Source organism: Geotrypetes seraphini, chromosome 8, assembly GCF_902459505.1.
Source record: "Geotrypetes seraphini chromosome 8, aGeoSer1.1, whole genome shotgun sequence".
Lineage (NCBI taxonomy): Eukaryota > Metazoa > Chordata > Amphibia > Gymnophiona > Dermophiidae > Geotrypetes > Geotrypetes seraphini.
Window position 1 is genome coordinate 156,445,178 of NC_047091.1, and position 26,645 is coordinate 156,471,822.

At 45.4% G+C, this 26,645-nt stretch overlaps 2 protein-coding genes across 2 annotated transcripts in view; one reads left to right on the top strand and one right to left on the bottom strand.

Annotated features, from left to right (window-relative positions):
• Positions 1-16,385, bottom strand: part of PSMD9 (proteasome 26S subunit, non-ATPase 9) — a 31,217-nt gene extending 14,832 nt beyond the window's left edge. Inside the window, exons 1-3 of the mRNA XM_033956027.1 lie at positions 16,170-16,385; positions 11,452-11,554; positions 7,824-8,017 (exon numbers count right to left, since the gene is read on the bottom strand). Of these exons, the coding sequence (XP_033811918.1) occupies positions 7,824-8,017; positions 11,452-11,554; positions 16,170-16,280 (408 nt within the window). The 5' untranslated portion in view covers positions 16,281-16,385. The remainder of the gene's footprint in view (positions 1-7,823; positions 8,018-11,451; positions 11,555-16,169) is intronic.
• Positions 16,334-26,645, top strand: part of HPD (4-hydroxyphenylpyruvate dioxygenase) — a 76,707-nt gene continuing 66,395 nt past the window's right edge. The window contains exon 1 of the mRNA XM_033956026.1: positions 16,334-16,435. The gene's annotated coding sequence lies outside the window, so the exon portion shown is untranslated. The remainder of the gene's footprint in view (positions 16,436-26,645) is intronic.

Below are 26,645 nucleotides of genomic sequence, written 5' to 3' on the forward strand. Positions count from 1 at the left end.
TTGATAAAACAAATTGCTGCGAAACATGTCGGATCATGTAACCCAGTAGCATGATAAGCTAAGTATATAACTTATTTGAACACTTTTAAATAGAATAATCTCAAGGAAACTTCTAAAAAGAGCATGGTGGATAAAAAAGTTATAAAGTTTTTTAAAAAGTTTACTTAAATAATGGCAAAAAAAGAATGTGAGCCCATGAGAAATGAAAACACCGGAATTCCCACCGATATTAAACACAACTAAGGATGGAGGAGGTGTATCTGAGGCCACATTTTGTTACATTTGAAATATATGAGAGTATGTTTAACAATTTGTAATTCTACGGAGGGGAACGCTGGATATTTTGGAGGTTGGGTAAAACATTGGAGAGTTAGCTTATAGTGCATTCATTCAACCACTTCTATTTGCCTCTACCTTGTCAAAGCCCTTTAGATATTGCTAATGAACATAAGAATAGCCCTACTGGGTCAGACCAATGGTCCATCAAGCCCATTCTCACGGTGGCCAATTCAGGTCACTAGTACCTGGCCAAAACCAAAGAGTAGCAACATTCCATGCTACCGATCCAGGGCAAGCAGAGGCTTCCCCCATATCTTAATAACAGTCTATGGACTTTTCCTTCAGGAATTTGTCCAAACCTTTTTTAAAACCAGCTACACTATCCGCTTTTACCACAACCTCTGGCAACACGATCCAGAGCTTAACTATTCTCTGAGTGAAAAAATATTTCCTCCTATTGGTTTTAAAAGTCAAGATAGGTCTGACTAGATACTTGTAGTAGAGAGATACTAGGACTTCCAATAACAAATCTGAAACAAAAGTTCTGCCTTTGTTAGGGGGCCCAACATTGCTACATAAAGGCTGTAAGGAAGTCAGTCCTTTCCATATTAAGAGTCTCACTAGTAGGAAAGGTTTGCAGACACAGATTAAAATAGTATGGGAGTTTCAGAAAACCTTGAGGATCAAATATTATACCAACAAAGACAGCTACCAAAATCTCATCTATAAAAAGCAAATGTTTATGCAGAATCTAGAGCAGGGGTGCCCAACACGTCGATCGCGATCGACAGGTCGCTCGCTCAGGCGACCCCAGTCGATCGCAGAGCGGGTTCCCTTCTTCCCTTCTCTTTTTTCCCCTCCTGACTGGCCTGCTCCTGAATTCTGCTGCTGCCTCCGCTGCTCAACATTAAAAAAAAAAAACCGGCTTGGAAAATTTATGCTCCGGGGGCTAACATGTGCTTGTACCATCTTCCCTTCTCTTCCCTCTGAAACCGGAAGTTATGTCCGGGGGGGGGGGGGAGGGGGAGAGAGAAGGGAAGCCGGCACGCACATGTTAGAGCCCCATTCGCGGGCTAAAGCGGGAGACAGGTCAGTGAAGCTTGCGATTTGCTCTTCTTGCTGCCAGGTCCTGCCTACTTTCTGTTTCCTCAAAGGCAGGACCCGGCAGCATTTCTCCCAATAGGTCGATCTTGGGCCGATCAGCCTTCCTCTCCCCGACGTCAATTCTGCCGTCGGAGAGGAAGTTCTGGCCAGCGGAACTTCCTCTCCGACGGCAAAATTGACGTCGGGGAGAGGAATGCTTGTGGGTCCGAAGCAAGGAGAGCTTGGCCGGCGGCGGGCGGCTTTGGGGGCCTATTATCCGATGGCAGCGGCAGTGGCAGTGGCTTGGGGGAGGGCAAGGAGGGAGAAAGAAGGCAGGCAGGGTGACAGAAGGAAAGAAGAGAAACAGAAAAAAAGAAAGGGGGCATGAAGAGAGAAAGAAAGAGAGGGCAGGGAGAGAAGAAGAAAACGTTGGGGGGAGGGGGAATGAGGTCAGGAGGAGAGGAAGAATACAGGCTAAAAGAAGGGAAGAAAGATTGGATGCACAGTCAGAAGATTAAAGTGCAACCAGAGACTCATGAAATCACCAGACAAGGTAGGAAAAATGATTTTATTTTAAATTTAGTGATCAAAATGTGTCTGAATTTATATCTGCTCTCTATATTTTACAATATGGTCCCCTTTTACTAAACCGCAATAGAGGTTTTTAGCGCAGGGAGCCTATGAGCGTCGAGAGCAGCGCTGGGCATTCAGCGCAGCTCCCTGCGCTAAATCTGCTATCGTGGTTTAGTAAAAAGGGAGGGGGGTGGGTTTTTTCTATTTTTGTATGGTTGTTACTGAGGTGACAGTGCATAGAGTCATCTGCTTTGATCTCTTTGAAAAACCCCCGGAATAGGAATGATAATTAACAATTCTATGCGTACAGTGTGCGTTGTGTTTTTTTAAAATTTTATTGTTGGTAGATCATTTTGACTTGGTCATTTTAAAAGTAGCTCGCAAGCCCAAAATGTGTGGGCACCCCTGATCTAGAGCATCACGGGTTCAAGTTCTGACTCTAGGATCTTCTGGACATTCCTACACCTTCTGCAGTGCCTCATTTCCTGTTCTGCTTCAAACATCTGCACGAGCATCCTTGTGACCAAAGACATAAAACAAAGTGAAAATTCCAGGAACCTGAATTCTTTTTATGCTACCCAGCACTGAAGCAAATTTCTATGAAAACCAGCAGAACAGTCTTGATGAAAACCACATGGAAATTCTCCTACAAATGGCAGAGAAGAGGCATGGCAGGATAACATTCTAACTGCAGTTCCTGGTATTACAGATTGAATAATCCCAGGAGACAGACAATCTGTTGTATGTTCAGAAAACAGCTACAGTAAAGGCAGCTCTTAGCTTGCTACGGCAAAGGCAGAAAAAGCAGAGAATACTACAAGTACAGTAAGTGACTGCTGCACAAAAAAAGCCCCAAAAGACAAAGGCTAGAAGAGAAAGAACACGCCAGCCCTATTACCGTATTTAATCTATTCTTCAGATGATATATAATAGAAGATAATAAAATACAGCAGGTTTGAAACAAGTGATAAAAACTGATTTTTTTATGCTTTCAATCAATACTAGTAAACATTTCATGAAATAAAATAATAGCACATTTAAAACTAATTTTTTTTAGTCACTAAGCTGTGCAATAAATAGCCAGGTGTGGTCAAGAGTAGCCATACAGCCAGATTTAAAACTATGTTATACAGTACAAAGGGCTTGATATTCCAAATGATTTAAATGGCCAGGAGAGACTCCTGGCCATTTAAACCTCTTATCTGGGGCCAACTATGCATTTTCAGTGGCATTAAACTGAATAGTGTTGCTGAAAATGACGGTGAGCACCCAAGCTGAAGACCGGCTATTTGGGAGGGCATTCTGGGGATGGAGTCAGAACTTACTGTAACTAGCTAAACATAGCTAAACAGAGAAATTGAAAGGGGACAGGTTTAGAACAAATGCTAGGAAGTTCTTCTTTACTCAGAGGGTGGTGGACACATGGAACGCGCTCCCGGAGGCTGTGGTAGGGCAGGGCACGCTACAGGGGTTCAAAGAAGGTTTGGATAAAAACCTACAGGATAAGGGGATTGAGGGGTACAGATAGACATAGAGATAGGTATAGGGAAGGCAGGGACAGATAGACATAGAGATAGGTACAGGAAAGACAGGGACACTTAACAGGTCATGGACCTGATGGGCCGCCGCGGGTGCGGGCTGCTGGGCGCGATGGACCTCTGGTCTGACCCAGCGGAGGTAACTCTTATGTTCTTATAGCTGCATAAAACTCAGTCCTATCTTTATGCAGTTCTTCATAGCCACTTAAGTGCTGAATATCACACTTAACCAGTTATGGTTTTCACCAGCTCCATATACCGTATCTGGAAATTCAATGCTGGAGACTGGATGTGGCCCAGAACTAAATTTCCAGGTATGATGCCAGAGAAGACAGCAAAATGCTGATCACCTCCAGATTTAATATCAGGCCCAAAGTTTCTGGAGGATTCGGCACTCTCAGATGTAGGATTAAGTGACATGGAATGAATCTCCCCACTCAATCTTCCCAGCACTTCCATGTTAATCTGCAATGGCCACTGTTGGACCCAGGATGCTGGGCTCATATTCTTACCTTCAGTATAAATACAAGCAAAGTCCACAAAGGCTTTTTATTTAAACATTATGAACAAATCAAATAACTAAAAAATATAATATTGCATCTAGCTTGCCTGTTGTTTTATTCCCTAACTCTTTTGTCCGATTTTTGGAAATAGATTTTTCTTAATCATAATGATTTTAACTCCTGCGGTAGATAATACAGCTTAAGTGTTGAGTGCACAGCAGTAAACATCACTCAAAATCCCAAACTTCAGCCTAAGTTTTATTTATTTGAAAATCTTTTTATCAGTGTTTTTTAAAAGTCACCCAAATATCTTTTGCCTTGTTCTTGTTTTCTTTTCTCCATTTCTTTGGCTCACTGAAAGCTCTCTCTGTAGACTGCCTGCAGGTAAGTGAACTCAACTGGAAGTGATAAGGAAGTGAAATAAAACTGGATTTGATCATAGACATTCTGCTCTAGCTTGTGGCACTATGTGGCAACCTCACTAGCATTTTCAGTTGGCAGAACTCACTCCGCTCTTTCTCTCCGCTTCACCCATTTACCCAGTGTTTTCCAATTTCATTCCAAGGTAAAGCTATCCAATTGCTTCAGATATCAAAATAGCAAGAGGGCTGAAAACTAGGGATGTGAAGATCCACAAAGAAAACTTAGAAAAAAAAATCTTTCTTTCTTTATATTCTCCAAAACTAGAAATGGAAATGCTTCCAATTTTTCCAGATGTATTCTTTGGAAAATCAAATCCGAGTCTTCACATCTCTGTAAGGGAAGATTAGGTGATAATTTTTCTAGTAAATCAGTCTTGAACCTGTGGTTTGTGTACCTCTGATCACGAGATCTGGTGTAGAGAGCCTGATTTACATTTTTCTGCTCCGCCTCCCCTCACTCTGGGCTTTCCTATAATTCCTCATTTTGTATCAAAGCAGATGGTCAGCCCTAGAGAAGAAGAATAACAACAGGGAGGAGTATGGGGACTCTTCCTGAGAAACAAGTCTGTTCTGCTTATATCACAACAGTGGCAAATCCAGGTCACTAGTACCTGGCCAAAACCCAAGCAGTAGCAACATTCCATGCTACTGATCCAGTGCAAACAGCAGCTTGCCCCATGTCTTTCTCAATAAGAGACTATAGACTTTTCTTCCAGGAAATTGACTAAACCCTTCTTAAAACCAGCTACACTATCCACTCTTACTACAACCTCTGGCAATGCGTTCCAGAGCTTAACTATTCTATGAGTCAAAAAAATATTTCCTCCTATTGGTTTTAAAAGTATTTCCCTGTAACTTCATCAAGTGTTCCCCTAGTCTTTGTTATTTTTGACGGAGTGAAAAATTGATCCATTTGTACCCGTTCTACTCCACTAAATCATATCTCCCCTCAGCCGTCTCTTTTCCAAGCTGAAGAGCCCTAACCTTTTTAGTCTTTCCTCATATGAGAGAAGTTCCATCCCCTTTATCATCTTGGTCGCTCTTCTTTGAACCTTTTCTAGTGCTGCTATATGTTTCTTGAGATAAGGAGACCAGAACGCAATACTCCAGGTGAGGTCGCACCATTGAGCGATGCAGAGTACCTAGAGCCATGAAAATTACCTCGACCTGACCCCCTAGGGGCCCTTGGCCTGCTGCATAGTAATGACTTTAGCCTATGATCCTACACAAAGGTCATGAGATTGTCAAGACCCTTACCAAAGAGCAACTGACCTTTAAAAGGCAATTTGCTCAGAGTAGCCTTAGAGGAAGAAACTCCCACCCACTGTCTGATCCCAAGTATTCTACAGGTGGAAATAGCATATGCAAAGACTTTGCTCAGGACTCTGAACAGATCATATAGAGCATCTTCCACATAATCCACTCCCAACAAAAGGAAATGGGGATTTGCGTCACCGGAGGGCGACGTAACCTTGAGTGGCAAATACGTGCAATGTACGATGCTGCTGCGGTTACCTTCAACCCCAATGCTGTGGCCTTAAATTGCTTCTTAAGGACAAAACCTAGCTTGCGATCATGTGTATCTTTCAACACCACTCCCCCATTGCTGGAAAGAGAGGTATGCTTGGTAACCTGCGCCACCAGGGAATCCACCTTCGGTGGAAGAAACAGCTGATGAAAATCAGCGTCCATCAGGTAAAGTTTTGTCATTGCCTTGGCCACCCGAAGGGGCCCCTCTAAGTCCTCCCAATGGTTTTTCAACATCTTAGTAATGTCCAGATGGGAGGGAAAGCATGTGGTCTGAGCCTTAGTGCTGCTCATAAGTAAACACTGAGTAGAAGAGGAGGTTCTATCTTTAATTCTTATTGAGACTCGGTAATTATTTCCAAAAGCAGGGAGGGCTTAAGCAGCCTGCGCACACTTGGGTCCTCTCCAAGATCCAGGGCTGCCAGATGGTCGGGACTTGATCCTCTCAGGCTCGATGCCAAATCTCCTACTACTGAGGACCCAGACTGGGAAAGTAAAGACAGAGATACCAAATCCACTTCATCCCATTCCTCTTCTGACTGCACCCCTCGTATCTTGCGCATGGCTCTGCTGTGGGGAAGCTGCGCTCTTAGGGTGGAGAACCCCTGGCGCTACCACCACCGCGACCCTCGAATAGTCAATGCGGCCACTGTAATTCAAGCACTCTTTGTACATAATACTAATAAATTCTAGAGCAAAGCCCTGACCAGGATACCCAAAAGGCCCTTGCTGGCGCTCCTGTGTCCCTTTCTGGGGATTAACAACAGATGCGCTTTGCCGAGGACGCACTTTTAGCATTGTTGAATATGCAAGCTACAAATCTATTATAATAAAACCCTAATCGCGCATGCGCACTTCAAACTTCGTGTTCCATGATCTGTAACTCCGTGCCAGAAGAACGCTACTGCGTATGCAGAGTCTGGCGACCACGGATGCAAGAAGAACATGCCGGCGACTCCCCCTCCCGCCCTCACTCACTCTAAAGCCCGCTGCTGCCACTGCTGCTCTTCGTTCATGTCTGCCCTCCTCTTCAAAGCAGCCTGCTGAAGATCGCCGACTGGCTGTAGCGAACCTCGGTAGCACGTTCCCTCTGATGCGATTCCATACATCAGAGGAGGGGGCGGAATCGCGTCGGAGAGAACATGCTACCAAGGTGGAGAGCGGCCTGCGAGGTTCGCTACAGCCAGCCAGTGATCCTCAGCAGGCTGCTTTGAAGAGGAGGGCAGACGCGAACGAAAAGCAGCAGCGGTGGCGGCAGCGGTTTGTGTCGCTGGGCCAGAAGAGACCAGGAAGCCAGGATGGAGGGAGGGTAAGAACGTTGGTTTGGGAGTTCAGGCAGGCAGGAGGCCAGGGGGAGAGGGAAAGGGGCTGCTTTGGGGGTAGAGGTGTGCTGGGGGGCAGACAGCAATCATGCTTTGCTGTGGGAGGGGGGAAACAGAAGGGGGCCACGGAGCAGGCAGGCATGGCACAACAGAGAAATATAGGCAGGCACGGGGCCAGGGAGAGACACAGACAGCAAGAATGACAGACAGGGGTCCAGAGAGACAGACAGAAAGGAAGACAGACAGACAGACAGCGTCCAAGGAGAGAGAGACACAGAAAGGAAGACAGATAGCGTCCAAGGACAGAGAGACAAATAAAAAAAGACAGACAGCGGCCAAAGAGAGAGAGAGAAAGAAAGACAGACACACACATCTATTCTAGCAGCCGTTAATGGAACGGGCTTAAAGACTAGTTTTTAAATATTCTCCCAGAACAAATTTGTAATACAGCATAAAACCAGTGATGCAATTAATATCCAATTAGATTGGAGGCTGGAGAATTTTCAGGGATTCCAAGAGAACAGCAACGACTTTCTGCAGAAACAGACGACTCTCTAATTCCTGTGAAACACTTACTGACATGCTTGCAGGAGAACCGGCAATGACAGCATCCACTTTAGCAAAGGCACTTGGCAGGTTTTCAGCCCAGGTCTTTGCCTCCGCTCGAGCCTCTGCCTCATCCTTTTCTCGTTTCTCTTTCTCACGGGCGTGCAGCTGATGAAGGGCCTCTTCTATTTCCTTCATTATTGACTTGTGATCATTTTGCAAGCCTACAAGAAAAACAAACATGTGAACGACACCATGCACAGAGAAAAGCTGTAACAGTTCACAGTATATTCATAATATAAACAAACCAATCCAGGAAATGGAAAGGAGTATTTGGATTCAATTCATTAAAGCCCTCCCCTATTCCTTGTCTATGGGGAAATATGCTTAAAGGAACCAGATCAAGGAAGGGCAATTCTATAATTTTATTTATTATTTATTTACTCAATTTTCTATACTGTTCTCCCAGGGGAGCTCAAAACTGTTTACATGAATTTATTCGGGTATTCAAGCGTTTTTCCCTGTCTGTCCCGGCAGACTCATAATCTAGATAATGCAACTGGAGACAGTGGGGGGATTAAGTGACTTGCCCAGGGTCACAAGGAGCAGCGTAGGTTTGAACCCACAACCTCAGGGTGTTGAGGTTGTAGCTTTAACCACTGTACCACACACTCACTTAACTTGCAAGGTGCAAATTTGCAAGGGGAGGCATACACCAGGTGGAACATGCTCAGGGCTCCCACTTACATGCATTAACTTACAAAATACAGCTACATGATTCTATGTTGCAAAAAGATGCTACCATTTATGCCAGCTCTATGGCTGGTGTAACTGTAAGTGCCAAAGTTAGGTGCAACGATACCAGGTTATGCTTGTACTCTGTAAAGGAACTTGGGTGCCTACTAGGTTCTGTTTTAGAATAGAATCCTTTAGCACAGCTTCAGGGCATAGATATGGAGGTGCCCAGTTACAGAACAACCTCCTTCTTGTCTATAGGAGAAAACACTTAGGGCCAGATTCTAAAAATGGTGCCTTAGGGCTAGATTCACTAAGTAAACCGATCATGTATCGATCGTTTTGCGAGCCCTTAGCGACCAGATTTCCCTCCTGCAATATTCTCCTGCGATCCGCTTCGAATCCGTGCATGCAAATGAGGAGAAACGCATGCAAAGTAGGCAGGGACACGATTCACAAAAGAAAGTTTCAGATCTGACTGGGCTGGCTGATCAACTCCAAAAGCGACTGCTGGGGTGGTTTCTGACTGCATATCCTGCTCTCTGCCCCAACTCAAACACAAATCTCCTGCTCTCTGCCCCGAAGTCCTGCCGTCCTGCAATGTCCCGAATCTCCCCGAAGTCCTGCCACTCTGCACCACTCTGAATCTCCTACTCTCTGCCTTGAAGTCCTGCTGCCCTGCACTGCCCTTCCCCGCCCTGCGAGCCCGTGGTTTTAACCCACAGGTTTAAAGCGGGTTAAAACCACGGGCTCGCAGGGCTCAAAACTACTAAAAAAAAATTTAAAAAATTTGCGGCTCCGATGGGCATGCGCAGACCATCTACAGATGGTCTGCACATGCGCGATCCATGCAGGCAGATGGGGGCGTTCCTCTGATTACCCCCATCTGCATATTTTACTTTCGTGAATTCGTTGGACCTGCCTGGGTCGGGCTCGGATTGGGCCTGATCGGGCAGGTTAGTGAATCCAGCCCTTAGTTAGGCGCTGCTAGGTGTCCTAATTGAGGCTGCCTAACGATGCCTAACCTAAATTAAATCAATTAGCTTAAATGGTGTGATAATGGACTGCGCCATTGAAGTTACTTGAATAATTAAAACAACTTTAAAAGTTAGGCACAGCATTCCTTGCAGCACCTACCTGAAAGCAAGCATGGCTAGGGCTGAAGAATAGGCGTGGCTGACTTAGTTGCTAGGCATCCAAGTTAGGCACTGGTAAAACCTAGCCTAATATGCCGGCGCTACCTCCAGAATGCATAAGCACGCCTAGGCGCTACTAGGCAGGGTTCTATAAATGGGGCCTAATGGTTGATTGAGAACCGCAAAGAGTGGCATTACATTACATTACATTAGGGATTTCTATTCCGCCATTACCTTGCGGTTCAAGGCGGATTACAAAAGGTTAATTTAGAAATACAGAGTTACATTGATTGGCTAGATAGGTAAGTTGTAGATTTTATAAACATTAACGGGTTGTTGAGGGTGAGGTGGTTTGTAAGAGAATTAATAGTTGGTCATAGTGGAGGTTCTTTTGTTGTTGTTAGTGCAGTAATGGGTAGATCAGATGTCGGTTTTAGAGTTACTAAGAGGTCGTGATGTTAATGCTGCTTCAGGAATTTCTTGAAAAGTGTGGTTTTTATTTCTTTTCTGAACGTCCTATAGTCTGGAGTGGTCATCAGAAGGTTGGAGATCTGGTTGTCCAGCCTTGCGGCTTGAGTGGCTAGGAGGCCGTCGTGTAGTTTTGTTCTTTTTACTTCTTTGATTGGGGGGGGTATGAATGGGGAGTGTGTTTTTCTGTGTCTGGTAGTGGGTGCTTGGATGAGGCGATTATTCAAGTATGATGGGCTGTCTCCGTGTAGGGTTTTAAATAGTATGCAGTAGAATTTGAATTGGATTCTTTCTTGGATTGGAAGCCAATGTGAGTTGATGAAGGCTTCAGTGATGTGGTCGTGTTTTCTCAATGAGTAGATGAGTCTCAAAGCTGTATTTTGGATTGTTTGGAGTTGTTTAATCGTGGTTACAGGGCAAGGAAGGAAGAGGATGTTGCAGTAGTCCAATATACCTAGTATTAGTGATATTACAATGTAGACGCCGCTAGATACCGTTTATAGACTCTGGCCCTTAGTTACATTACATTAGAGATTTCTATTCCGCCATTGCCTTGCGGTTCAAGGCGGATTACAAAAGAATTACAACTAGCAGTATTACAAGAAGGAGATATCTGGTAATTTCTAGAGGAGATAAAGAGTGGATGAGGTTGCTTTGGGGAACCGGGAAGTGGTATTGGGAGTGGGAAAGAGCTAGCGATATTAAGTCGTTTGCATGGATTTCTTGAAAAGTAGGGTCTTTATTTCTTTTCTGAATGTTTTGTAGTCTGGGGTTGTCGAGTTTTGCTGCTTGTGTGGCTAGGAGGCCATCATGTAGTGTTTTCAGTTTGACTTCTTTGATAGGAGGGTGCGTGAATGGAGAGTGGGTTTTCCTATGTCTAGTTGATGTAGTTTGGATGAGGCGGTTGTTCAGGTAGGTGGGGCTGTCACTATCATGGCTTTAAATAATAGGCTAGTATTCTTGCCGGAATTGGAAGCCAGTGTGAGCTGAGTATGCCTCTGTGATGTGGTTATGTTTCCTCAATGAAAAGATAAGTCTCAGTGCTATGTTTTGGATTGTTTGTAATTGTTTTATCATTGTGGCTGGGCAGGGGAGGTAGGGAATGTTGTGATAGTCTAAAAGACCTAGGACTAGGGATTGCACTAAGAGCTGGAATTGTGCTCTATCGAAGAATTTTCAAACTTGTCTTAAGTTTCTCATAACTGCGAATGATTTCTGTATTGTTTTATTGATTTGTGGTTGCATGGTGCAGCATCTGTTCTTAACATCTCTCTCACATACCTGCACCACTTCAAAAGAGGTCTCACAGAATTACTTACAAACAATGCTATGCCTGGCAGTACGAACTTGATATAGATCAATATCTGCACGTGGATATCCTTCAATATCAACCAATGGCCCATCCATTCCAACTCCTTTTTGCTGTAAAAGGAGAACAAGTTCACATTAGCTGATAAATATATAATAATAATAACTTTATTTTTGTATACCACAATACCACAAACAGTTCAGAGCGGTTTACAATGTAAGAGACTGTACATACACAGCGAAGATACAATGCAAGGGAATGTACTATGAAGTTGGGAGCAGTTTACAATGCAGGGGACTGTACATATTCAGCATAGGTGTTTATACAGCGAAAAACAATGCAGATTTACAATGCAAGAGACTGTGCATGTACATATAAGTGCACACAGATTTTATTCCAAAGAACACCCCTCTCTGACCGAAACAGCCTCCTTAATATAAGTCCCTCTCAGTCTTAGCCACCAGGGGGTAAATTTATAACTGTACATACATAAGTACACATATACTTTAGCAAATTTACAAAATAAAAGCATGTAAGTATTTTCATTTTGAAAATTACCCCTGGAAATTTAGGCAGTTAAAATTTACATCTGCCATTTGGCACACAAATTATCTATATTAACTTATGCACATATGCATGTATTACCAAAGGTCTGTGCATCAATTCAAACCCCTCCTTAACCTGCCCATGGAAACACCTCCAATCAGTTTACAGGCTGTATACATATAACTTTATGAGTGCATATCTCATAGGCAACTTTATAAAACCCCTTTTGTGTGAATTAATACACTGCTTTTAAAATTGTCCTTTCTGGGTACGACCAAATGCTAAGCACAAATGCACAAAGCCAAGCTTATAACTGTCCCCACAATAAAAGCCCTGCTGCATGACAAGTTACTGAAACACTGCATTGCATTAACTGCACAGCCGTCCTGAAATTAAAACTAGAGCGCTCAAGCAAAGAATACCTGTTGGAAATATCCTCCTTCAGAGACATCAAATACAAAAGCGTTAGGACAAAAATGTTCTCAGTGATGGCGCCAAGATGAAGAAATTAAAACTAGAAAAGGACACCGGAAAGTTCAAGAAAGGAATAAAGCCATCCTCTTCACAGACTACTTTAACCAATAAAGCAGGCAACATAGAGGAGAAAGCTGGCTTGTCCCCATTAGGAACACAACATAGGATGATTGATTATGGTATAAATGTGTCTGTATTGAAAACCATATCAAAAAATGCTAACTCTGTATTGTAACACCATTATAAAAGTTCATGTAAACCGCTCTGAATTGACTCCCCAGTCATTAGTAGTAGTGGTATAGAAGCTTTCAATAAAACATAAACATAGGGCTCATTTTATGAAAGTGCGCTAGAGTTTTTAGCGCACGCACCAGATTAGTACACGCTAGCTGAAAAACTATTGTCTGCTCAAGAGGAGGCGGTAGCGGCTAGTGCGCGCTATTCCACGCATTAAGGCCCTAATGCACCTTCGTAAAAAGAACCCATAGTATCGGACATTCTTTGATGTGATGTAACCACTTTTCCCCTAACTTCCTTATGGACCTCCTAACTTGTAAATTTCCTAGAACCTGTACTGGAAAGGTGCAATACAGAAATTCAGATTAGAATATATTTTCTGTGTTGCTCTGCATGATAGTGTTAAGAAACAGGAAGTTGGAATGAACTGTGCTGTCACTATTCACAGCAAGATAATGATCTTTAAAGAATGGGCATATCTTTTTCCCGAGACATCTCATATTCCATAGAGATGTTGCTTGTCATGCTAGAAGCTGAGATTCTTTGCTTATAGCATGCAATAAACTTATGATTTACTTTGTCTACCACTTTCTCCATTCAATCTTAGATGAACTTCAAGAAACTACATATTTGTGATCATGGTGAGAACCTGGAAGAATTTAAATGATTTTTATGAATCACTTACCTCCCACCCACCATGTCGCCATAAAATAAACTTATTTTACAGAGCTTGAAATCTGCTGTGGACCTAATCCTTCTGTCCTTCACCAGCAGCGAGCAGGGATTCTTACCCGCTGCTCACACCAGCTCAAGCCTTCCCTCTGAAATAATTTCCTGGTCCCGCAAACAGGAAGCTACGTCAGAGGGAGGGCTCGGGGCCAGTATAAGCAGTGGGTAGGAGTCCCTGCTTCCCTGCTGGTGAAGACTAGAAGGATTTAAGAGATACCAGGAAGGGGGAGAGAGGAGAGAAGAGATGCTGGGAGTCTTGAGGATCTCTGCCAGCCACATCATTGATGTTGGGTGGTGCCCCAACCCCTTAATAGACTACTGCTAGTTGGTATGGATAGGCAAACTGGATAAGTCATATAGCCTTTATCTGCCATCCTTTTCTATGTTTTTGTAGAAAATGATGACAAATAATGTAAAAGAACAAAATGCCAAATGTCCTGTCACCAACATGAAAATCTAAACATCAACATGCTTAAAAACCACAATCCTGGATTTTAAGCATGCAGACTTTTTAAAAATGGGATGTAACTGAAGAAAGAGCTGATGGGTTGGGAGGACATAGGAGCAGAGGAGGATCTGTGGTTCAAACTGAAGGGAGCTATAAAATCAGCAACAGATGTTTATGTACGAAAGGTTAACAAGAGAAAAAGGAAACCAATATAGTTCACCCAAAAAATAGCTGACAGTACATAAGACAAGGGATACAGAAGAGATTATCAAATAAAACTGAAAAAAGTGAAGAGATAAATACAGCTGGTAAAGGCTATGGCAGAAGAGAAAATGGCTAAAAACATAAAGGGTGAAAAGATTTTTTTCTGATATATTAGTGAAAGACTGAAGGCTAGAAATGGAATTGTGAGACTGAAAGATATTATGAACCACTACATGAACTGTGATGAGGAAAAAGATGAGATGCTTAACAAATACTTCTATTCTGTCTTCAACAAGGAAAATCTGAGAGTAGGACCTCCATTGGCTGTTAAAAGTGCATCTGAAATTGAAGTTGATATTACACCATTTACAGAAGAGAGCATTTATGAACCTGAAAAACTGACAGTGGACAAAGCAATGGGGCCAGATGGGATCCATCCTAGAATCTTGAGAGAGCTGAGGGGTTCTGGTAGGTCCTCTTAGAGATTCGTATAATAAATCCTTAGAGATGGAGGAGATTCCACAAGATTGGAGAAGAGAGGATGTGGTCCCTCTTCACAAAAGCAGAGACAGAGAAGCAGGAAACTATAGACTGGTAAGCCTTACTTCAGTGGTTAGAAAGGTAATGGAGGCACTGCTCAAGGAAAGGCTAAATCCAAGAGTTACAAGATCTGAGGCAACATGCCTTCACCAAAGGAAAGTAGTATAAAAGGAAGTGGGAATGGACAATGAGCACTCCACTGAAGAACACTGATGTAAAACCAACTTGTTTATTTCATAAAAGGACACAAGCAGAAGCTGTGGACCCGACACAGCACTGTGTTTGACGCCTGCATCAGAGTCACTCGGTCCAACAAACATGCCAGATTAATCAAAAACACTTTTTGAAAATGCTTCCATAGCTTTTCAGTGTTTTTGGTTAATCTGGCATGTTAGTTGGACCGAGTGACCCCTGATGCAGGCGTTCCTCAGACGCTGAAACACAGTGCTGTGTCGGGTCCACAGCTTCTGCTTGTGTCCTTTTATGAAATAAACAAGTTGGTTTTACATCAGTGTTCTTCAGTGGAGTGCTCATTGTCCGTTCCCACTTCCTTTTGTACTGTTTTATACCCGTGGGTTGTCTGCCCTGTTGGACTTTTTGGTATTCACCAAAGGAAAATAATGCTAAATGAATCTGATCAATTTCTTTGACTGGGTGACCAAAAAATTGGATAATGGATGTGAGCTAGATGTATTCTACTTGGATTTCAGTAAGGCTTCTAACACAGTTGGCTCATAAATAAACTCAGTGGGATAGGCACGTGGGATCTCTCAGAGAGAGAAAGAGATAATGGTTACTTTGGATGGGCAGACTCGATGGGCCATTTGGCCTTTATCTGCCATCATGTTTCTATGAACTGAGGCTGATGTCAGACTTCCCACAAATGGTGAAAGCCAAAGAGTGGCCAAATCTAACTTGGGGAACAGATGCAGATGCCGGACTTCTAGTCTGTGTCCTGCACGTGGCGAGAGACAGGTGAAGGATCGATTTTAGTGTCACATACTGCGAGCGGGAGCACTGTGCAACGTAGATGAGAGGGGAAGGCATCTTGAATAATGTCAGCAATACACCACGTATCATCCCCATTATGTTAGGCATGATAGTGACTTCACAACCAGCATTTAAACATGGTGACCTGGGCCTACACGGAGTGGCGAGGCTCTGGTCACCTTGTTAGGCAGCCTGGACCGTTAGGGTCTTTTTCTGCCATCATCTACCGTTACTGTGTGTATCTCACAGAAGAACGTGCAAAGAGACGTGCTGATAAACTTCTTGCAAATTCTGGTGACACTGAAAAATGGTGGGTGGCTATTCCATAGGTTCTAGCTCCTCTGTGCAGAGAACGCTTTAGTACTAATGGTAATAAGCGAATTTATTCACTATAGCTAGAATAGTTTAGCACCCACCCCCCATCATTTTGAAACGTTGGCTCTTATACTATGGTCCATGAGCTTCGAATCCCTCCTAAGTCAAGTGTGACCACTTTATGTCCGGATCGTCCCAAAACCCGCTGTTCTTCAGCTCCCGCAGCCTGGCACCAGGGCACTCACATCCTCCAGCACATCGTAGTAAGCTTTAATTTGCGCCTCCAGCTCGTCCTTTTTCTTCATCAGCTTCTGCACGTCGCTCACGGTCACAGCCGCCCTCCCGGCCTCGGACATCTTCCCCCTGCCGCGAGTCCTTCCACACAAGCCCGGAACAGCCCGATACTACAAGTACGGGGGCCGCAAGGGCTCAAAGCGACGGAAAGCGAAAGGGGAAGGCAGGTGCGGCCGGGCGAGGCTGTGAAAAAACGGCGCGCGGCGAGGTCGTGGGTGTGAGTGGTCACGGTTCAGGCTCAGTGTGTAATAGTGGCGCGCAAAATGTAGAAATGGGTCTGCTCTGGTATTATGGTGCTGCTTGGTTATAGAATGTTTTTTGCTCACGGAGAAGACCAAGTTATTATTTAGAGCTGAAGCGTTGACTAGGTTAATGTTTTCTTAGCTGCCAGATGAGTAGGCACCTGCTGCTCTGTATAGATAGAAAGAATTACGATGTGTTTAATTATAAAGCGCTGGTCTAGCTATGAACTATAAATTTACATAGGGCTCCTTTTACGAAGGTGCGCTAGGGTTTTAGCGCACGCACAATCTTACCGCGCGCTCGGAAATTTAACGTGCGCCTTTGTAAAAGGAGGCCATAGTAACATAGTAAATGATTACAGATAAAGACCCGTGTAGTTCAATCCAGTCTGCCAAAGTCACATTTTTGAGGAAATGTTAAAAAACCATCAATCCTGTAATTATTCATTTAACTTAATAAGTTCCACTATGTTTTCCCCTGAGACAGCGAAGACCTGTACTCTGACTGTATGAATGTGGTAAAAATGTGCATTCTTGCTCCTGATCCAGACTCCAGAGCTGCACCAGGACTTGTACAGGCAGTAGAAGTCTGCCCAGTATCAGCCCCACTGCTGGAGTCGCAGTGCAAGCTAACTCCAGCTTATCGCAATCCATCTTGCCACATACTGGACCAGTAACATACCTAGTATATTTGACATCTGGGGGCCGATCATTTTTTAACACCCCTCCTTCTCTATATTTTTTTTGTAATAATATAGGAGTCACACAATGAAAAGGCAGCATCTTAAACACTGCAGTGAACACTAAAATATGGATGCACCCATTTAAAACTAAACAAGACAGTTTAACACAGATCGATCCTTCAGTCAATGCTAACAGAAAATCATGACCTTTTCATACACAGAGAACACAGATACACCCTTGCCCAATATGTCAACAAACTAAAAATAGAAATATGTAGACAAAAGTTAAACTGAACTGCCAAGAAGCCAGACTCTGCATACAATGCAACACCACAGAAACTGTTACATATGTCCCCTAATACTGTGCAAAATATAAAGATAGAAACATAGAAAATGGCGGCAAGAAAGGGCCACGACCCATCTAGTTTGCCCACACTAGTGACCCACCCACTAACCCACCCCCTAACTTCCTCCATGAAGAGATCCCACATGCCAATCCCATCTTTTCTTAAAATCTGGCACACTGCTGGCCTCGATTACCTGTAGTGGAAGATTATTTCAGTGGTCAACCACCCTTTCAGTAAAGAAATATTTTCTGGTGTCGCCTTGAAATTTCCCACCCCTGATTTTCAACGGATGCCCTCTTGTTGCCGTGGGTCCAGATGTCTTCTTCCACCTCGATACGGCCCGTGACATATTTGAACGTCTCCCCTCTCTCTGCATTCCTCGAGTGAGTATAGCTGCAACTTACCCAGCCGTTCCTTATACGGGAGATCCTTGAGTCCTGAGACCATCCTGGTGGCCATTCGCTGAACCGACTCAACTCTCTGCACATCCTTTTGGTAATGTGGCCTCCAGAATTGTACACAGTATTCCAGATGGGGTCTCACCATGGATCTGTACAAAGGCATTATGACCTCAGGCTTACAGCTGATGAAACATGATTTGTCTAGTCTTGGATGAAGCTTTCTCCACTTGATTGGCAGTCTTCATGTCTTCGCTAATGATCACTCCCAAGTCACGTTCTGCTACAGTCCTTGCTAGGATCTCACCATTTAGGGTGTAAGTCCTGCATGGAATTTTGCTGCCTAGGTGCATGACCTTGCATTTTTTGGCATTGAAACTTAGTTGCCAAGTCTTTGACCAATGCTCCAGTAGGAGTAGGTCTTGCATCATACTGTCGGGCATTGAGCTTTTGTCGGGCACTGTGCTTTTGTCTATAGTGCTTTTGCCTACTATGTTGCATAGTTTGGCGCAGTGGCGTACCTAGGGTATGTGGCACCCGGGGCCCATCATTTTTTGACACCCCCCCCCCCCCTCATGTAAAATTTTTTTTTTTTTTTTTTTTTTTTGCAATAACCATGAAATGGAATAAATGGTCAGAATAGAAACAGGCAGTGAAAATTTTCTTTTTTTTTTTTTTTTTTTTTTCCAAAGTATTTTTATTGAGAATGGCAAAAGGTCCAGACAAGCAACCATGGTCTGTACAGAAACTTATACATTATCAAAAAGAACACAGAATGAGAGTAACAGCAACAACAAGCATGAACAAGCCTCTCCCAAGAGAAAATTGCCAATGAGAGGCATAGCAATACACAACAAAAGGCCAAAACTTGGGGCAAGCAAACAAATCCCACCCCAGAACCCACAAGAATAATAAGCCGGACTAGACCCTCAGCCATATTTTATAATGAAAAAAACCCCCACAAGCAACAACACCCAGACCGCTCACCAGACACACCAATCCGCACAACAAGCACCCAAGAAACACCCAGCCACCACCCAGACAAAACTACCAGACACACCTACCCCACCAAGCCCAGACCCAACCCCCCCTCCCCAGAGAGTGCAAGCGCAAAGTGGACCGTGAAAAGGGCAGCTGCAGAAGTGGAAAGCCCCAGATAAGTAGGTTAGCTAAAGAAAGCCCACAGATAGAAGAAATCAGGATAACAGAAGTTCCAACAAATGCTCCCACAGAAAATTTTCTTTTATTGAACCTCATTTATGTAACCATTATTCCAAACATAACATAACATAAATTATGTCTGAATTGTCATGACATCAGAAGTACATATGGAGTAGTTGCAGGTGATGCTTGGGACAGTTCTGATTATGTTAGTTTGGTTTTATGTGTTTTTTTAATAGAAGGGTTTTTATTTCTTTTTTTAAGGTTTTGTAGTTTGTGGTCGAGGTCAATAGGTTGTAGAGTTGGGGGTCAAGTGTTGCAGCTCGAATGGCTAGGAGGTTGTCAAACAGTTTTTTTCTTTTGACGTTTTTGGTTGGAGGGTGTGTGAATGGTGCGTGAGTTCTCCTATGTCTGTTTGAAGTGGATTGAATTATTTAGCTGAAGAAATTAGTTACCCCCCCCCATTCCACACACATTAATTCTCTTCCATTTTTGTTCCCATTATAAAAAAACACTGATAAGTTCCCAGGAAAAAAATACATTAAAATAAGAAGTGAAAACAAAGGCCCCTACAGATGAGAACATAACATAAGAATAGCCTAACTGGGTCACACCAATGGTCCATCATGCCCAGTAGCCCATTCTCATGGTAGCCAATAGTGCTGCCCGATTCAGAGAAAAATATTTCATTCGATCCGATTCACCCTGTTGAATCGATTTTTCGATTAGATTCACTGTTAATGACACCGCTTTTTAAGTTTAAACAAAGTATAACAATAAATTTCACAACAACAATAAATTTCACAAAGTACTTAAAAAAAAAAAATCACATTTTTCCATTAAAGCAGTTCTGGAGACATTTGCTTGAACAGTCTTTTTTCCCAGTCCATAAGCAAGCAATATGAAAAAGATTTCCTTAATTATCTACTCAAACATTTTTGCTATTTACTTTCATTGTACCTATACTATTATTCAGTAGAAAAAATGGACTTAACTGTGCAGGAAATGTGAATCTCCTCATACACCCACCATATAGTGCAAAAATGTGCAAAGGTCTGTTTTTTTTCTTTCGATCACTACATAGCCTAATGCCACACAAGCAGCGCTGTTACAAACATATTCTGAAGGTCAATGCTAAGGTTGACAAAGTTTCCTTCCTTGGACCAGAAGGAGATACTGACAAACCACTGGAAGAGATTCTAAAACAACTACCCAGAAATAACACCCAAAGACCCACTCAGTGTGTGAACCAGTTGAGTGGAGTGGACTAACTGGGGGTGGAAATGGGCCCAGAGTTTGCTCAGCAGAATTTCCCAGACTACCTCTTCCTCTCAACACACTGACATGCTACCACCACCACCAACACTAGGAACACCTCACCGAGTATGCCAGCAATGCTTATAAACTTTATAAAACACATTATTATATTTTCTTATAAAGCATATATTTTAACTGAACTCAGCCTTGCCATTCACAAAAATAGAAAAGTTCCCATTTCAAGCTGTCTCATGTACACTTTTCAAATCTAACATATTGTAATCACAAAACAGAAAATAAAATTATTTTTTCTACCTTTTGTTCTCTGATCAATATTCAAATCTTGTTGGTCCCAGGCTCTTGTTGTCTTGCTTGCCAGGGTCTCCTTTCTCCGTGCTAACCATCCGTCTGCCATCTCTGTTCTCCCCTTCCGTTTCCCTTCCCTCTCCCGGAGATCTGGCATCTTTCCTTTTTTTTGTCTCCATCCACAGATTCACCTTTTCTCAACTCCCCACCACCCCAGGATCCACCATCTCTCCCTTTCTGTTCCCAACTATCCTCCTATCCAGTATCTCTATCCCCCCTCCACACCATCCCCTGTTTCCAAGTTCTCTCCCTTTCTGTTCCTTCCCTCCCTAAATCCCATTATGCACCATCTCTCTCCCACTCCTCTGTTTTTAGACCCATTATTTCTAACCCCCAAAGTCTGGCATATGCATGTATCTTTGAACCCCCCCTTCCCTCTCTGTACTTTTACACCAGGACCCCCCTCCCCCGAAGGTCTGTCCCCCCTCCGAAGGGCTACACCCCACCCCTGAAGACCTGCACCCCCCGAAGGACTTTACCTCCCACCCGAAGGTCTGTCCCCCTCTGAAGGCCTAAACCCCACCCCTGAAGGACTGCACCCCCCCCCGAAGGCCTGCACTCCCTTGAAGGTCTGCACCCCCCCGAAGGCCTGTCCCCCCCTTGAAGGCCTGTCCCACCCCCTTGTAGGCCTGTCCCCCCTTTAAGGCCTGCCTGCCTGCCTTTCCCCCCCTTGAAGGCCTGTCCCCCCCCTTGTAGGCCTGTCCCCCCCCCCTTGTAGGCCTGTCCCCCCCTTGAAGGCCTGCCTGCCTTTCCCCCCTTGAAGGTCTGCACCCCCCCGAAGGCCTGTCCCCCCCTTGAAGGCCTGTCCCACCCCCTTGTAGGCCTGTCCCACCCCCTTGTAGGCCTGTCCCCCCTTTAAGGCCTGCCTTTCCCCCCCTTGAAGGCCTGTCTCCCCCTTGAAGGCCTGCACCCCCCTTGAAGGCCTGCACCCCCCCTTGAAGGCCTGCACCCCCCCTTGAAGGCCTGCACCCCCCCCTTGTAGGCCTGTCCCCCCCCCTTGTAGGCCTGTCCCCCCCCTTGTAGGCCTGTCCCCCCCTTGAAGGCCTGCCTGCCTTTCCCCCCTTGAAGGCCTGCACCCCCTTGAAGGTCTGCACCCCCCCAAAGGCCTACACCCCCCCCCGAAGGTCTGCACCCCCCTGAAGGCCTGCCTGCCCCCCTTGAAGGCCTGCACCCCTTGAATGTCTGCACCCCCCCCCGAAGGCCTGTCCCCCCTTGAAGGCCTGCCTGCCTGCCTGTCACCCCCCTCCCCCTTGAAAGCCTGCTTGCCTGCCCGCCCGCCCCACCCTGAAGGCCTGATGCCCCGACCCACCCCGAAGGACCGCTCGCCCCCCTGGCCTCCCCGCACCACCTATGAACAGCCGCAGCAGGATCGCGAAGTCAGCGTCGGGTACCAGCCCTAAGGGGGTGTTCCCGGCCTTGCCGTTCAGTCCCCCGCCACCCCCGAAGGACCGCTCGCCCCCCTGGCCTCCCCGCACCACCTATGAACAGCCGCAGCAGGATCGCGAAGTCAGCGTCAGCGATCCCTGCTGCTTCCTGCGCCACGGTCCCGCCCCTCCTCTGACGTCAGAGGAGGGGCGGGATCGCGTCGTAGGAAGCAGCGCAGGGATGCTGACGCTGACTTCGCGATCCTGCTGCGGCTGTTCATAGGTGGTTCGGGGAGGCCAGGGGGGCGAGCGGTCCTTCGGGGGTGGCGGGGGACTGAACGGCAAGGCCGGGAACACCCCCTTAGGGCTGGTACCCGGGGCGGCCCGCCCCCCCCCGCCCCCCCCTAGGTACGCCACTGGTTTGGCGTCATTGGCGAATAATGTAATTTTACCCTGAAGCCCCTTAGCCAAGTCTGCTACGAAGATGTTAAATAGGATCGGGCCCAAGACCGAGCCCTGCGGCACTCCGCTGATCACCTCCGTCATATCGGAGAGGGTACCATTTTCCGCTACCCTCTGAAGTCTACCTCTAAGCCAGTCCTTAACCCATGCAGTTAATGTTTCACCTAATCCCATCAAACTCATCTTGCTCAATAACCTGCGGTGTGGGACGCTATCAAACGCTTTGCTGAAGTCCAAGTACATGACGTCCAGGGACTCCCCTATATCCAGCTTTCTTATTACCCAGTCAAATAAGCTGATCAGATTGGATTGGCAGGACCTTCCCTTTGTAAATCCATGTTGATGGGTGTCTCGTAGATTCTCCTCGTTCAGGATCGTATCCAATTGGCGTTTGATTAGTGTTTCCATAAGTTTACTTACTATCGATGTGAGACTCACCGGTCTGTAATTCGCAACCTCCGTCCTGCATCCCTTTTTGTGGAGTGGAATGACGTTAGCCGTTTTCCAGTCCAACGGGTCTCTTCCTGTACTTAGGGAAAGATTGAAGAGCGTGGATAACGGTTCCGCCAGGACGTCACCCTGAGCACCCTGGGGTGTAGTTTGTCTGGTCCCATAGCTTTGTTCGCCTTGAGTCTTGATAGCTCATAGTAGACACTGCTGAGTGTAAGCTCAAAATTTAAAAACGGGTCTTCCGAGCTCTCCCTTGTCTGCAGCTGAGGGCCGCATCCTGGCGCCTCGCAAGTGAAGACTGAGCAGAAGTATTCATTTAGAAGTTTGGCTTTATCGGAGTCCGATTCTACATAGTTCCCGTCGGGTTTCCTGAGGCGTACTATCCCATCTGTGTTTCTTTTTCTGTCACTAATATACCTGAATAAGGATTTATTGCCCTTCTTGATGTTCTTCGCTAGATTCTCCTCCATTCGGAGTTTGGCCTCTCTGACTGCTGTTTTGACTGCTTTTGACTTGGCTATATAGTCCTCCTTCGATTCTTGCTTCCCTGATTGTTTGTAGGAGATGAATGCTCTTTTCTTCTTTTTTATGAGGTCTGAGATCTCCGCAGAGAACCACTGTGGTTTATTGTTTCTTCTCCGTTTACTTACTGATTTTATATAGCGGTTGGTTGCTTCGTGTATGGTAGATTTCAGAGTTGACCACATTACCTCTACATTATCTGTTTCGGCTTGGTTTTGCAGCGCCCGGTGGACAAAATCTCCCATGCTTTTGAAGTTAGTGCCCTTAAAGTTGAGGACCTTGGTTGATGTGTTTGATTTAGTGAAACCTTTCCTGAGGTTGAACCATATCATGTTGTGGTCACTGGAAGCTAACGAATCGCCTACCGAGACCTCTGTGTCACTTTCTCCGTTGGTGAGTATAAGATCTAGTATCGCCTGATCCCTAGTGGGCTCTAATACCATTTGTCTGAGTCTTGCTCCCTTAATAGAGGTTAATAACTTTCTGCTGCTGCTGGTCGTAGTGGAAAGTTTGTTCCAATCCACATCAGGTATATTGAAATCTCCTAACAACACTGTGTCTCCACGCAAAGTGATATTCTCTATGTCTTCGACTAATTCTATATCCATATCATCCTGTTGTCTTGGAGGTCTATATACTATGCCAAGATAAAGGCATTTGTCCTTCACCCTAGCCAAATTCATCCAGAGGGACTCCCCGGTGTACTTGACATCTGCGATTTTGGTAACTTTAATGTCCTCTTTAGTGTATAGTGCTACCCCTCCTCCCATTTTGCCCTCTCTGTCTTGACGAAGTAAGTTGTATCCCGATATAGCCATATCCCACCCATGGGAGTCTGTAAACCAGGACTCGGATATCGCCACCACATCTAGGTCAGCGTTCCTCATTTCCATCTCTAATTCCAGAATCTTATTACCCAAACTGTGGGCATTAACATACATTGCCCTCCATACCTTGTGTTTGCTTTGTCTCTGTGGAGATATTCCTACTTGGGCTAATTGGACTCCAATAGTACTGTTTGCAATGTGTTTACTTACCTCAGTCTCAGAAATGTAGTGTGTACTTACCTCGGACTCAGAAATGGATTGGCAACTTACCTTGCCTGGTTGGTTACTTACGCCAGTACGTGAGTGTGTACTCACCCCCAACTTACCTAGTTTAAAGCCCTACGAAGTAGGTGGGCTAGTCGGTGTCCAAAGACGTTCTTACCCCTTCTGGTCAGGTGGAGCCCGTCTGGTCCCTGTAGTCCTTGCAGCGCCTCTCCATGGTTCAGGAATCCGAAGTTCATCTCCCTGCACTATCCGTGCAGCCAGTCGTTTGTCCTCTGGATACGATCCTCCCTGGCTCTTCCCTTTCCCCTCGCTGGGAGGATCGAGGAGAAGACCACCTGCGCTTCCGTCCTCCTCAGCTTCTCACCCAGATAGCAGATGTAAATTTGAAAAAACCCAACAACTAGCAAATAATCACCACTTTACAAATTAACAAATAGAAATAAAACAAAAAGTAGAAAATACAATTTTATTGGACTAATCCATTTTTCAGTTAGTTTTAGAGACCTTCTGTTACAGTATTCTGTCCTGACTTGAGGAAGGGGGTTTTGGTTTCCAAAAGATGGTTAAAAATGTATTAAAATTAGTCCAATAAAAAAATAACCGGGCCTGCCTTAAGTCCTGGTGGTCCAGAGGTAGGCTGAGACAGGAGGGATCCCTCCCGCTTCCTGTCCCGGCCGACTCTAACAACTCTCATCTCCCTCCTGCCTCACCAATTAGTAGAAAGCATACCGTTAAATCCCTAGTGGTCCAGTGGTGAACTGGGGCAGGAGCAATCTTCCTACATTCCTGCCCCTTGCAGAGCCACTATCTCTGGCATCTGTCTCCTTCCCTTTCATTCCCTCCATGCTCCGACATCTCTTTCCTTCCCTTTCATCCCTTGCTCCCCCCCCCCTTCATGCTCTGGCATTTCCTCTCCTCTTTTTCCTTTTCCTCTGTCCCTCTCTCCTTTCCCCCTGGTCTGGCATCTGTCTCCTCTTCCCTCCCTTCCATCTCTCCCTCCCCCTCCATGCTCTGGCATCTCTCATTCCTTTCCTTCCCTTTCTCTTTTCCCCCCTGGAATCTGTCTCCTTCACTTTACTCCTCTCCTCCAATGCCCTGGCATCTCTCCCTCTCCCTCCATGGTCTGGCATCTCCTTTCCTTCCTTCCTTTTACTCCCTTCCCCATGGTCTGGCATCTCTCTTTCTTCTCTCATCTCCTCTCCCTTCCCTGGTCTTCCTTCTCCCTCCCTCCCTCTTCCCAGTTGGGTGCAGCATTCCTCTCTCTTCTCCCTCCCTCTCCCCCCCTGTCAGCAACGCAGCCTTCAGAACTCGCTGCTCTTGCTGGTGTTGGGCCTTTGTCTCTTTTGGGTCCCGTCTACTTCCTGTTTCCGCAAAGGCTAGACCTGGCAGAGAGGAAGGCTCGATATCAGCAGAGCACAAATTGTGAATGCTGCTGCTGCCGGAAGAAGTTCCCAGACAATGATACCAGCCCTCAGAGCCCCCCCCCCCCCTTACGGTGTACACTTGGGGCAGATTGTACCCCCTTTGATACGCCACTGTAGTAGACCCAGACCATAGAAGTCCTTCCGGCATCGGCTTCACTGCTGGGGCTGCCATTTAAGCACCACTCCTATGTGTACCACCCTGCATTCTCATCTTATGTCCTCTAGTGTTACCGTTTCTCTGTCTCTGGAAGATATGTGTTTGTAGATTAATATCCTTTAAGTATTTAAATGCCTGCATGATATCTCCTTGATCCCTTCTTTCCTCTAGGGCAGGGGTGTCCAACCTTTTGGCTTCCCTGGGCCGCATTGGCCCCCCCAAAATTTTCTGGGGCCACACAAACGCTGCAGCAAGACAGAGGAGGGAGCCAGCAAGATGATAAACACCCTAGGGCAGCAGAGGAAAACACTGCATCACCCTCAACTGGGGCCGCACAAAATACTTCACGGGGCCGCATGCGGCCCTTGGGCCGCAGGTTGGCACCCCTGCTCTAGGGTATACATATTCAGGTATTCAATCCTCTTCTCATATGTCTCTAGGCGCAATCCAGATATCATTTTCTTTGCCTTCCTCTGGACCACTTACTTAATTAATGAATTCCTCCGTGCAGCAGATAATGTGTGGTTGAAGGCTAAATTTAT